At 40.4% G+C, this 14,118-nt stretch overlaps 1 protein-coding gene across 1 annotated transcript in view; it reads right to left on the reverse strand.

The window, feature by feature from the left end:
* Nucleotides 1-14,118, reverse strand: part of fsd1 (fibronectin type III and SPRY domain containing 1) — a 51,016-nt gene that overhangs the window by 21,762 nt on the left and 15,136 nt on the right. Inside the window, exons 4-7 of the mRNA XM_060846158.1 lie at nt 12,546-12,647; nt 10,597-10,619; nt 2,626-2,747; nt 1,125-1,334 (exon numbers count right to left, since the gene is read on the reverse strand). Of these exons, the coding sequence (XP_060702141.1) occupies nt 1,125-1,334; nt 2,626-2,747; nt 10,597-10,619; nt 12,546-12,647 (457 nt within the window). The remainder of the gene's footprint in view (nt 1-1,124; nt 1,335-2,625; nt 2,748-10,596; nt 10,620-12,545; nt 12,648-14,118) is intronic.

Raw genomic sequence — 14,118 nt, forward strand, 5'->3', positions numbered from 1 at the left:
ATGCTTTACAATACATGGTGATCTCAATCATACAGTAGAACAAGGACATAACATCACCACCACCTAAACATTTTCCTCCAAGTCACCCATCACCTTGTCACAAAAGTACATCATTGCTCCTTCTCAGACTCCTTCCTTAACAGTGCTGTGTGTACACTACACAGCATGAACTCTAGCTGCTTAAGGTGAGTCATCGCCATCTTTCCAAGGGAAGTTTGGAATTAGCAATAATTGCCAGGAAATACAAAGATAACGTATAGGAAAAGAATGCAGCATTTAGGAACTCAGCTACAGGGTAACCTCGATTATCCAAACACCACGAGCAGGGTGTATTTTATACGGATAATCAAATATTTGGATAACACACTTCACCCAAGCATCGGGACCTTGAGATCTTCCTCAAGTAATCCGAAACTCGGATAATTGATGTTCAGATAATAGAGGTTGCACTGTATCGAATGAAAAGGTTTCCATATGTAGACAAAGTTAAAGCTCTGCATGGATTTGACTAATGACCTTTAAAACAAACTAATGTCTAATCATTGTCTTTTCCTTCCATTAGGAAGTATACTCATTCCCTGCAATTTCACATCAAAATATTTTTAAAAAGCTTTCATTTACATACTGCATTTCTAAACTAAATTGCTTCATACAATTACTTCTGAAGTGCACTATCGGAGCGTCTTTTGCAACTGTAGCAGCCAACGGATTACATTTCAGAACCCACAAAGAACAAAATGATAAATGACCTAATAGTCAGATCCTTTTCAACATTGTCATCAGAAAAGAAATATTATCCAAGAAACTGGGGGAAAGAGACTGTTTTGTAAATAAGGGCTCACAATCTTTCACGTTCATCTGATACGGCAGGAGGGCTTCAACATGACAATTAATCTGAAGCGTAGCATCCCCTCCACTCAACATTGTTAGCTCAAATTTAGTGGAGTCTAAGGCATCGACAAGCAAGTTATCATTGAAAATGAAAAAGAAAAATTGTTGAGGGGTGGGCACAAGAGTGACAGCATCATCAGCTCTGAATCATTAGCTCAAGGTATATTCCAAGAATTTGAGTATATTATATGGGGCGGTCACGTCATAGAACAGCAGAGGTTAGCTGCTATTACCTGACAAGGTAAATTCCTGCTCTTTGATGCCTTCCTTCACCATCCAAGGGTGCTCTTCCTTTAATCGTGGTGGTCCTTCGTAATTGGTTTTGCGATATTCTAAAACATAGTGATCGATCTTTCCATCGTCTTCAGGCATTTTCCACACTATGGTCACACAATTGTCTGCCACCAGGCACTCGGATGCATCAATCTCTGGAATACTTGGTACTGATGATAAAAATCAAAAGAAAGATAAATTCAGACAAACCTTCTTGCAATTGACAGAATCCACTGATCATTCTCTGGTGCAAATGCTCATCACCTGGAAGCTGAGACATTAAATATTGGCACCAAGATGCCATCAATTTAGGGTATGCAATCACTGTCAGTAGATAGCGATTAGGAGAGCGTCTCTAATCCAGCCAGCATAAGGGCAATTGTAGCACTTCTCCTGTTTCTGTTAGAAATTGGCTAGTTCAATCAAAATCTGATAATCAGAGTGGTCACCATGGCTCTGTTCTACTGGGCGGAATGTTCACCGATGGAGCTTTTCCGTACCTCATTACAAAATTGGAAGTATATAATGTACCTGGTGAGAGACAGTTCTTGGTATTCAGCTGCCCACTTTGGTGGGAGATCGGTTACCATCTACTTTATAATTTTTTTTCCCACCACAAATGCATAACGCAGAACAAAAATGCACGCATTTCCCATTAATAATGCAATATAGAATCCCTACAAATGATCAAGCAGGCCATTCAGCACAACGAGTCCACACTTACCCTCGAAAGAACATCCCACCCAGACCCACCCCCACCCCCCCACCTCATCCTCATAACCCTGCATTTCACTTGGCTAATCCATTTACTTGCACATCCCTGGACACAATGGGCAATTTAGCATGGCCAATGCACCTAACCTGCACATCTTTGGACTGCGGAAGGAAACTGGAGCACCCAGAGGAAACCCACGCAGACACTGGGAGAAGGTGCAAACTTCACACGACAGTTGCTTGAGGCTGGAATCGAACCCAAGTCCCTGGTGCTGTGAGGCAGCAGTGCCATCCACTGAGCCACTGTACTGTCCAACAAGCAATTTTATTAACAGGTACTGGTAGCTGGAGAGTATGTAGGGTCAAGTAAGAAAAGCATTGGCTTAATGTTGTTTCATTAATTCAATTTGATCAATTCAATGTTCTTACGTGCAGTCTAAGGGGATAGCCTGGTAACGTGTTTCCACATTTCAGCCAACATTATTGAACATTGTGCAAAAGCAGAACAGATTGGTGTTTCCCCATCTGCTTTTTTCCAAACGTCCTTGCTTAAAATCAAGAATTGCAGAAATAAATACAGATGAAGGATCTCATTCCACTCCATGTAGCTTACCCCTACATTCACAATCCTGAAGAGCTGAGAGTTAGCATCTAGAAGACAACTTAGATAAGGCTGTGGACTTACCAGGAGAAGATTATGGCCTGGGAAAAGAAAACAAGCAAGACATTTCTATTTTATTTCCTCACCTGGTAAGAACTTGAGTGAACGAAGGATCTTTTGTTCTTGAGAAAAGTCGACCATCAGATGACTCATATTGTCACTGGCTTTAGCCTTTAAGGACAGCCTGAATGCTGGTGCCATGGTAACACTGTATAACAGAGCCAAGAACTAACATTACATTCAACTTTCATTCCAAAAAAAAAGGAGGGAAAAAAAAATCACTAATAAAAATGGACTTGGCCTTGAAGGTTCAGGCTTCTAATGGAAACCTACAACAGATTGTGCAACCCTCTATTAAACCATGAATCTCTCCCTCGCCCTTTACAAACATGTTGCTTAATCTTTTGACTCAAAATATATAGATGATTCTGTATTCCATCTACTCATCAACTGATTATCTATACCATTCTTGACATTTGTTCATGAGATGTAGATGTCGCTGGCTCAGTCAGCATTTAGTGCCCATTCTCAATTGCCCAAACTACAACTCAAAATCAATCTTACTGCCGCAGGTTTGGAATCACATGTAGACCAGACCAGGTAAGGATAGCAGACTACCATCCCGAAAGAATGTTAGTGAACCAGATTTATTTTTGGTTGTAATTGGCAGTGGTTACCATGAGACTAAATTTTATTCAAGTTTTTTTTTTACTTTTTGAATTCTAATTTCACCATCAGCTACGATGGATTCAAACTGGTGACTGCAGCATATTACACTGGCATTCTGGATTACTACTCCAGTGGTATTATCTCTAGTCCACTGTTTAATTTGTTTGCATGTTATTATACAGTCCACTATATTACAGACTTTACCTCAGGAATTTGAATGGGTTATCGTTTATGTTCACAAAGCTCCATCTGACCGGTTTCCTTCCACAAAGCTTGTCATGAACTGAGCACTCCAGTGACCACTGTGTCCTACACAGTATTCAATTAGTTCAATTTATACAGAACAATAATTGTCAGATGTTTATAAAAGCCAGTTATTAGAAATGATTTGAAAACTTAAAAATAATTCATTTGGATTCTTACAGAAGCTTTGAAAATCATCCGATGGGGGTGGGGAAGGGGGAAATGGGCAGCTAGTTTGAGTAAAAGTACTTTTGGAGGCTTAAGGAGAGGAAGAGTGGTTAAAAATGGACTCTGCAACAAGGAACGTTTGGATGTGGCAAGATTGCAAGTTATTCTATTGTCCTGGAATATTCTTAAACTTCTACAGGACAATCTACAAACATTTGGCATGGGGCAGATAAAATGAATGATATGCAATTGGTAAGCAACTGTGTATATTGAGCTGAAATAATTTATCTCGCTGTGGCATAAAAATATGACTTAAGCTGTTAACTTTTAAAAATCCCTACTCTTGATCATCATGTAGAATTCCAGGCATTGGGTTGACTACAGTATCAGGAAGTGGAGACTCATGAAACAAACTTAGTGGCAGTCATTTAGTTATTAATGAATGAATGGAAATGATTATACTTGAGCGAACATTTGAGATGGTTAAATATAAATAAAACCAGAAAATGTTGGTGACACTCAGCAGGTCCAGCAGCATCTATGTGTGTGAGGAGTACGAAAACGAGAGCGAGGGCAAGAAAAATAAAAGAGTTCATGTTTCAGCTCATGACCTTTATCAAAAAATCCCCTTTGTGCAGCAATCAGAGTATATTGGGTTGGATTTCTTGAAGAGTGGCTCTCTCACACATGGATTGCCACCCTGGTCCTTTTATAATGTAACAGAAGAGCTCTGTATTTCTGACAGGAGATTCCAATCTTAAACAAACTTAAAAATTCCTTCTTAAACATGGAAGGAATGCTTCTATTTCTCACAGTGTAAAACCATTAGGGGAAAGTGACCATATTCCCCTTTTTGTGTTTACAACAGCCAGTTGATGCATTCTGAAATTTAAAAAGGTCCAAGTCACAGATACCTACCTGGATACCCTGTTTGTCATGGGTATGTTTGGAATAGATTGGGGTGGGGCTGGTGGGAAATATCAGGTTTGACAGCAGCATTAGGGGCTCTGGGATCAGTTAATTACTTATTCAGGAATTAGACAAGACTTTTAAATATCTAATGTTTTATTATTTATTTAACTTATTATCTGAAGCAGCACAGTGGCTCAGCAATTAGCACTGCTGCATCACAGAGCCAGAGACTGGGGTTTGATTCTGCCCCTGTGGAGTTTGCACATTCTCCCAGCGTTTGCATGGGTTTCCTCTGGGTGCTCCGGTTCCCTCCCACAGTCGAAGGTTGTGCAGGTTAGTGGGTTAACCATGCAAAATTGCCCATTGTGCCCAGGGATGCACACGTTAGATGGATTAGATTAGATTTGATTCCTTAGTGTGGAAACTGGCCCTTTGGCCCAACAATTCCACACCGACCCTACCAAGAGTAACCCACTCAGACCCATTCCCCTACCCTACATTTACCCCTGACTAATGCACCTAACACCATGGACAATTTAGCTTGGCCAATTCACCTGACCTGCACATCTTTGGACTATGGGAGGAAACCAAAGCACCCAGAGGAAATCAACGCAGACATGGAGAGAATGTCTGTGTCGAGTTTGCACAGTCACCCAAGGTGGGACTCAAACCTGGGTCCCTGGCGCAGTGAAGCAGACATGCTCATCACTGAGCCACCGTGCCACCCTATGCATCATGCCAAGTTGTTCACTGTGTCCAGGATGTGGGGACTAGGTGGATGAGCCATGGGAAATGCAGGGTTACATGTAGGGGGGTTGGTTCTGGGTGGGATGCTCTTTAGGAGGGTCGATGTGAACTCGATGAGCTGAATGGCTGGATTCCCACACTGTAGGGATTCTATGAGTGTAAGAACCACAGCAAAGCCTCTCTTTTAAATGGGTATTAATTGGAAGTTTCCAGGTGCAATGGAATTGTCTAGCGCAATCTCCAGTTTCCTGAGCAATTTCTTCAGAGGGTGCTATGATGGGGATTCCGCAGGGTCAACTCCCATTTATGCTCTCAAAATGATCATCTGACCATTGAACAAATCCAGGTCATTGTCATTCTTTCTCCTCCTCTGCCGCTGCCAACATTTTCTATTTCCACTTCGGATTCCCAGTAGTCTCAGAATGCTGTTTTTCTAATGGAAGTTTCACTCCAGATATAGAGGGGTTATATTTAACATGGAGTACTGGATATAAAAATGAACATTTTTCATTTTGGTGATGACACATTTCGCTCTTATTCCCAATCCTTGTCTCTATTACAATATTTCTTGTACCTTACTTGTCTTACTGTGACCATTACATGTCTCAACCTTCCACTCTCACTTCTCAAACACATCATAATTACCTGCCTCCTCCTTGACTATGAAACCAAGGCCTCCTACTTGCTCCCTCACCCAAAAGATTTGCAAAAAAAAAACTGTTACATTTTTTAAAACCCTGCAAAATTAATTTCAAACATAATTTTTAAATTAAAAGCACACACAATGTTATACATTTTGCGATTAAAAAATCAATCATGTAACCAACACATAGACTGCAGGGGAGTTCAGGTAACTTAAACAGAAGAGCGACAGACACCACATACCAAAGGATTCTTACTGAAATTTGCTCCATAAACAGTGTACAAGTGCATCTCCACTTTGACCATCAGCCCTTTTATTAACTATCACCTGTGCAATATCAGGGGATCTTTATTGTGCTAATAACAAACCACACAATTGCATAGAGTTTAGGTCGGGACTCCACACGTTATCCAGTTATTACAACTATAGCATTTGGACTTCAGAGGTAAAGTCAAAATGCTTCGGAGGTCCTCCAAAATGGTTAGTTATGCATCAATTGCAAAAGTAAACCCAAATCCAGATTCCTTTCACACAAAAAAAATTGCTGGTGGAGCTCAGCAGGTCTGGCAGCATCGGTGCAAAGAAAGCGGAGTCCGATCACTCCTCAAAAGAATTGGACTCAAAACATTAACTTCTACCTTCTCTCCACAAATGCTTCCAGACCTGCTTGCTCCACCAGCACTCTGCTTTTGTTCTAGATCTCCAATATCCACAGTTCATTGGTTTTATTAGTTGATTCCTTTTATTCGTTGAACACTGAAAACAAAATGGTTCGTTCTTAAATTCAGTTAAACTTGAGAAGAAACTACTTCATGGTATTGTTATACAACTATTACAAAATGATGCCAAGGCCAAAAAAGTAGTTGTGAGGAAAGGTTAAAGAATAGGCTTGTACATCCTTGATTACAGAAGATTAATGGAGATCTAATGAGACTTATGATTAAAAGGATCTGTTCAGGCGGAGGGAAACCATTTCCTGCATCGTGGGACTGCAGAATTAAACTATATTTTGAGTGAGGTTAGTTGGGGTTGACGCTAGAAACCATTTCCTTCCACAAAAGCCATGTGAAAATGTACATGCTGCAGTCAAAAAGCCATAAAAGAAAGGTCAATTGAACATTTCAAAAGTTAAATTGATATATTTTTGTTGGGCAAGGTTATTAACAGGGCAAAGGTAGATGAGGTTAAGACAGAATGTCACAATTCAGATTAAATGGCAAAATAAGCCAGCTGTGTTGAGCAACTAGAGCCAAGCAATAATTAATTAGCAAGGGGTCCATCAAAACAATGTTATCTTTAAAAACAAGAATGGCTGCATTGGGATTACTCATTCGAAGTACGCTGCCTAAATGAGACAGCGATTGGACAGTAACTTCAGTCACCACAGCTAAATAGTGCAGAGGATATTTAACAGTTTGTGAGAGCTCAAGTCTCAACTTCCACTAAAGAGTGAATAAAAGTTCTACAAGTTGTACCCACAGAATCATCACAGGCCAGTCAGCCACGAGGCCTGAACCAGTCCTATTACCTAGTGCCAATCTGCTGCCTTTTCCCTTATCTCTGCACACTATTTCAATGCAATTAATCATCCAACATCCCTCCTGAATGCCTTGACTGAACCTGCCTCAACCACATTTCCAGGCAGTGCATTCCACACCCTAACTACATGCCGAGTGAAAACATTTCTTCTATCACCTTGCTGTTTGCATTTTTAAATCCATGTCATCTCATCTTTGACAAGAGGAGACAGTCTGTTCCTATCTACTCTGTGACTTTTAAAGTTTGTAACCCTATCATGATTTTGAAAGTCTCTATCAAATCTCCTTTCTGACTTCTGCTGTCCAAGGGAAACAGACCCAGCTTCTTCAATCTATCCTCATAACTGGTACTTCTTATTTCAGGAACCATTCTTGTAAATTCATTCTGCAATCCTAATCATGGAAAAAGTAATGGTAAATGGTAGGCTGTCACCAGTGGAAGGTTTGTAACAAACAAATCTGCCCTGATCCAGCCTTGATTGGAGAACTGTGCTCGATTCTGCTGATCATATTTTAGGAAGGCTAAGGCAGAGAGGGCATAGAAAAGATTTTAAGAAACTAGTTCCAGGGATGAAAGATTTTAGATACCGGGATGGATTGAAGAAGCTGGGAGCTTTGAGAGAAGATTCAACAGAGGTGCTCAAAACCATGAGTGGTCTGAACATAGCAGATAGAGAAAAAAAGGTTCCCATTTGCACACAGATCAAGAAGCAGAGCATGCGGAGTTAAGGCTACTGGCAAAAACAACCAGAAGACACAAATGCGATCTTTTTGATGCAGAGAGTGGTTAAAGTCTGCAGATCCTAACGTGCAGTTTCCTTTAAATGTCATATTTACCAGAACAGGGTTACAGGGAAAATTGCAAGCTGGACTTACTAAGCTGCTCTTGTTGAAAGCCAGCATGGACACAATGGGCCAAATGGTCTCCTTCTGTATTGTAACTGTCCGATGATTCTATAAATAGATTCAATCAATTTTTCCTTCTGTACATTGGCTTTGTTATGGCGGGGTATTTATGAATATTAGAATACTATTGGGCACTGTCTGGTCAGACCACTTTCGAAGTATTGTGCACAGTTTTGGCCCCATATCTCAGGAAGGATGTACTGCGCCTGGAGCATGTTCAGGGGAGGTTCACGAGAATGGTCCCAGCAATGAAAAGCTTAACATATGAGGAACGTTGGAGGACCGAGTCTATACTCAACGGAGTTTAGAAGGGGGGGGGGGGGGGGGGGGGAGAAAGGGGAGTTTAATTGAAACTCAAAGAATACTGAATGGCCTGGACAGAGTGGATGTTGGGAAGATGTGTCCATTCGTAGGACAGACTAGGACCAGAGGGCAGAGCCTTAGAGTAAAGGGAAGACCTTGTAGAACAGAGATAAGGAAAAACTTCTTCAGCCAGAGAATGGTGAATCTATGGAATTCATTGCCACAGGAGGCTATTGAGGCCAGGTCACTGATGACACTTAAGATTGGGATAGACAGGTGCTTGATTGTCAAGGGGATCAAGGGCTATGGGGAGAAAGTGGGATAATGGGGTTGAGAAACTTATCAGCAATGATTGAATGGCGGAGCAGATTTAATGGGCTGAATGGCCTAAATTTCCGCTCTAATATCTATGGTCTTATGTCTCCAGACTGTCCATCTCCTTTGAAGCATTATTACCAAATTGGAGAAGGTTAATGAGAGATTTACCAGGATGTTGTCAGAAATGGAAGGTTTGAGTTATAAGAAGAGGCTGGATAGGCTGGGATATTTTCACTGGAGCATAGGAGGTTGAGCAGTGACCTTGGAGGTTTATGAAATCATGAGGGACATAGATAAAGGTAAATGGCAGGTGTTTTCTCCCTTGGGTGGAGGATTTCAAGGCTAGGGGTATTTGTTTTTAAAAAGGTGAGAGTAGAAGGATTTAAAATAAAGTAGTGAGGACAATTTTTTTTTAAAAAAAAAGGGTGGTTCACGTGTGGAATGAACTTCCTAAGGAAGTGGTGGATGCTGATACAGTTACAACATTTAAGAGGCTAGTAAGTCCATGAATAAGAAATGTTTGGAGGGATATGGGCCAAGTGCAGACAGATGGGACTAGTTTAGTGGGATTATGGTCAACGTGGACTGGTTGGACTGAACGGTCTCTGTTTCTGTGCTGTCTGACTTTATTTAGTGGAAAAGGCTTTGTGCACATGCCAATATCCTAAGTTACAGACGTACTGCAAGCTCTAACAGTTCAGACTAATTACTCCGTCTAGTTTGTAGTCATTGATCCACATCAAAAACTGTCATTACAGAGGTATTCAACACCATTTTCCTTCCTGATAAAGGGCTTTTGCCTGAAACGTCGATTTTTGTGCTCGTCAGATGCTGCTGACCTGCTGTGCTTTTCCAGCACCACTCTAATCTTGATTTGGAGATGCTGGTGTTGGATTGGGGTGTACAAAGTTAAAAATCACACAAGCTGAAAATGTGTTGCTGGAAAAGCACAGCAGGTCAGGCAGCATCCAAGGTTCAGGAGATTCGACGTTTCGGGCATAAGGACTCATGCCCGAAACGTTGAATCTCCTGCTCCTTGGATGCTGCCTGACCTGCTGTGCTTTTCCAGCAACACATTTTCAGCTCTGATCTCTAGCATCTGCAGACCTCACTTTCTCCTTAAAAATCACAACACTAGGTTACAGTCCAATTGAAAGTACACTAGCTTTCAGAGTGCCGCTCCTTCATCAGGTGATTTAATAATTTTTAAAAAAAGTCAGAAACATTCTTTATTTGGGAGGGAATGTTTAATAAATCACCCCCTACCAAATTAGAACTGGGACCTTTAAGGATGCAAAGTCTAAATGTTTAGGGAACACAGGATTCATGTTACAGGTCAGTTGCTTGATATAAGAAACTTGTGCAAAGAGGAAAATGCTGCAAGCTTCCGATTAAAAGACAGTGGTATGCAGTATTTGAGTGACTGTTACACTTCTGTAACAAGCAACATCTAAACTTACTAAGTAGCATGAAAATGGGTTTACTTCTAGAATAGTCAAAAATCGAGGTAAGCGGTTTAGTAAGTACTGTGAAACTAGTTAAAGATTCATGCATCCTTAATATAGGTTAGATTAATACATGCAATGGAATCAAAAAGTGTTTTACAGTACCTATCTTTAATCTGCTTGGCAGCCTTTGAAGCAGAAAAGAAGAGACAGAAAGTCAACATGCAAATAAGCACAATTATTCAAACTACTATGAAGCAAATATGTTTTTACATTGCTGTCAGATAAACCAGCCATGAGCCACCTCCACATAACTCCTGTACTTCAGGTGGGCTAAATCTTTTGGAGTTAAAGTTATTTATTTGTCTTCCTGCAGGTAGACACCATTCAAACATACAGAGAAACATCTCATTGTAAAGCAACAGTAAATTGTAGAATTCCATCCTAATCACAGTTGCCCCACAATCCAAAGAAATTAGCCCACAGCCTCAGTTAATATCTGGACAGACCAGTTTATTTCTGAGCATTGTAACTTGGAAGCGACCACTATTTGATGCTATAAATCTACTCAAATAGCAAGAATAGACTTACTAATGAAAACATTACACAATAAAAAACTGAACGTTTTGATTCTGTTTGCATATTGCCCATTTCCCCACCCTCATTCTTTTTCCTTCCTAATTGTCTCAATCTCATATCTTAAGCAGTTTGCAAATCAATCTTTATAACATCTTAACAAAAGGCACCACAAGACATTCTCGAATACAAATCGAGGAAACTTAATTACTTTGTATTTCATAAGTAAAAATATAGTTCTGGGTTCATGTGTCTTTCAGGATTTATAACTTACTCTGCAAAACAAAAAAAAAATGACATGAACCTTTTACTTCTAAGACAAAGTAAACCAAGAGCATCCAGAACATGCTCTGCTGGTAAACGTACTGTGTAACAAAGACAGAACTAATCAGACAAGGAAGATTTGATGTTTGGGTCAGTTGCTCACAACCAGATTTCAGTTTAGATTTTATAATTAGTCTTTAGCAATTCAGGGTATAGACTGAAAAATGAAAATAATTTTAAAAATCAGTCAGTCAGTCTTCATTGTGATTTTTAAAAAACTTCTTTCATGGGATTTGGGCGTCGCTGGCTGAGCCAGCATTTATTGCCCAACCCCAACTACAGAGACAGCAGTTAACAGTCAACTACATTGCTAAGAATCTGGAGTCTAGCGTGGGTCAGACCAAGTCAGGATAGCAGATTTTCCTCCCTAAAGACCAGATAGGTTTTTAAATGATAAATCATCAACGGTTATTTAGAGGCCACTAGACTAACTTCTATTAATTCCAAACTTTTTTTTTATTGAATTGAAATTCTACCAGCTGCCACTGTGGAATTCAAACCCAAGTCTCTGGACGATTGGTCCAATGACATTACCACTATGACACCGCTACCCTGGATCATTATCCAGGGAGTGCTATTGGAAAAAAGTGACATGTATGGTTACTTGGCAAAAACAGTTTCAGGCACGATCGTATTGTCCTATCAATGAAAAGTTTTAGTGATACCATTTAGACTCATGCGAAATCAGGGCAGGTACAGCAGAGCGGAGGACCAGTGAACCCCAACAAGGGTCCAAAGAGAGGAAAGCAATACAGTACAGAAGGCGGCTATTGAGATGCAGTGGTAGTGTCCCTTACTCTGAATTAGAATGTCTGGGTTCATGTCCAGCCCACTCCAGAGGGATGTAATAACATCTGAATATGTTGATTAGAAAATATCAACAGTGTAGAAGATCATTCAGTAAGTGCAACATTGCTAGCTGACTGAACTGTTCAGTATTGGAAAAAAACATGACTCAAAAAGACTCAGTCATTTTTCACTCTTTGAATAAACTGTCTCCTTTGTAATTAGCTTCCCTCCATTCTTCTACTCAATTACACTCTCTTTTCCCTTAGCTGTGTTGAGGGGATTCAGGCAAATTATGAAATTTTGATCTGTTAACACCCTTATTTAGAAATATCACTTCTCTAACAGATATAGTTCACAACACATCTTAGGAACTATGCAGACAACATTTATTAAGGAGAGGATAAGTTAGGGAAAAACATAACTACCTGGCTGATTCCATCAGAGTTTGCAGTGTCCAGTGTCTGGTTAGCAAATTCGAGCAGCTCCTCTGAACTCTCCAAAGCCTTGGTGCAGACGGTCAGCTGATTCTACAAGGAAGATGTTGATGAGTGATCAATATTAGGATCAGTGATGAAAATAGTCAGCTTTAGTGACTCAGAAGGTCAGATACGTACATTGGCTAGAGTTGAGGTAGTCGATTTAAATTGGAAAAGAATGGAATTAGTTGAAGAAAAACCCCTTAAAAAAAAAAGGGTAGACTGAGCAAAAAATCTGTAGTTTTGTGGAATGGAGGATAAAGCTTTGAGGTCTTGAAAATCAATTATAATAGGCAACAACACAATTATACAAGTTTGGATGTGGAAAGGAGAAAGAGAATGGACAGAATATTTAGAGGAATAAGGTAGACAAAGATCAGCAAAAACACAAGCTGCGGAACCTTAAGCAAAATAAGATAATCTTTGTTTCCATTTCTTAATTTAAACCACTCTTTAAAGCTTCGGTAAGTGTGGTTTGACTGAACACTCTTCTTTTAGGAGAGGCCAGTCAGAACACAATACCTATTCACAAAACTTGCATGTGCCAAGACTATGTAAAGTCCACACCATACTCACTTCAGAGCAGTCTACAGCAATGCTGTGCTCTCAAATGAGAAGACATGGGTATATATGCAGATCTCCCATATGGTCTGAATAGAAGTACGAATTGTCATTCTGACAAGGAGAGATTCTATAGTTTAGGACAGTCTTACACTTCCAACAATGCTGCAATAAAACTTGCACCTTTCTTTGCTCACTGGACAGCAAGAGAAAACAAGTAGTTAGTAGTCAACCTGAAATCGATTGCAAAACAAAACCACAGAAAGGACTTGGAAGCTTCAACATGAAAGGCATTTTGGACGTCCATTTCCTTTAAAACAACACACACATAAATATATATTTTTCCCTTTGACTTAGAATGTTGTGGGTTCAAACACCAGTCCAAGTCATAGAGTCATAGAGAAGTACAGCATGGAAACAGACCCTTCGGTCCAATCCATCCATGCTGACCAGATATCCCAACCCAATCTGGTCCCACCTGCCAGCACCCAGCCCATATCCCTCCAAACCCTTCCTATTCATATACCCATCCAAATGACTCTTAAATGCTGCAATTGTACCAGCCTCCACCACTTCTTCTGGCAGCTCAATCCATACACGCACCACCCTTTGCCTGAAAACGTTACCCTTTAGATCTCTTTTATATCTTTCTCCTCTCACACTAAACCTATGGACTCCCTGACCCCAGGAAAAGACTTTGTCTATTTATCCTATCCATGCCTCTCATAATTTTGTAAACCTCTATAAGGTCACCCCTCAGCCTCCGATGCTCCAGAGAAAACAGCCCCAGCCTGTTCAGCCTCTCCCTGTAGCTCAGATCCTCCAACCCTGGCAACATCCTTGTAAATCTTTTCTGAACCCTTTCAAGTTTCTCCTTCTGATAGGAAGGAGACCAGAATTGCATGCAATATTCCAACAGTGGCCTAACCAATGTCCTGTACAGCCGCAACATGACATCCCA

The sequence above is a fragment of the Hemiscyllium ocellatum genome, chromosome 28 (assembly GCF_020745735.1).
Source record: "Hemiscyllium ocellatum isolate sHemOce1 chromosome 28, sHemOce1.pat.X.cur, whole genome shotgun sequence".
Classification (NCBI taxonomy): Eukaryota; Metazoa; Chordata; class Chondrichthyes; order Orectolobiformes; family Hemiscylliidae; genus Hemiscyllium; species Hemiscyllium ocellatum.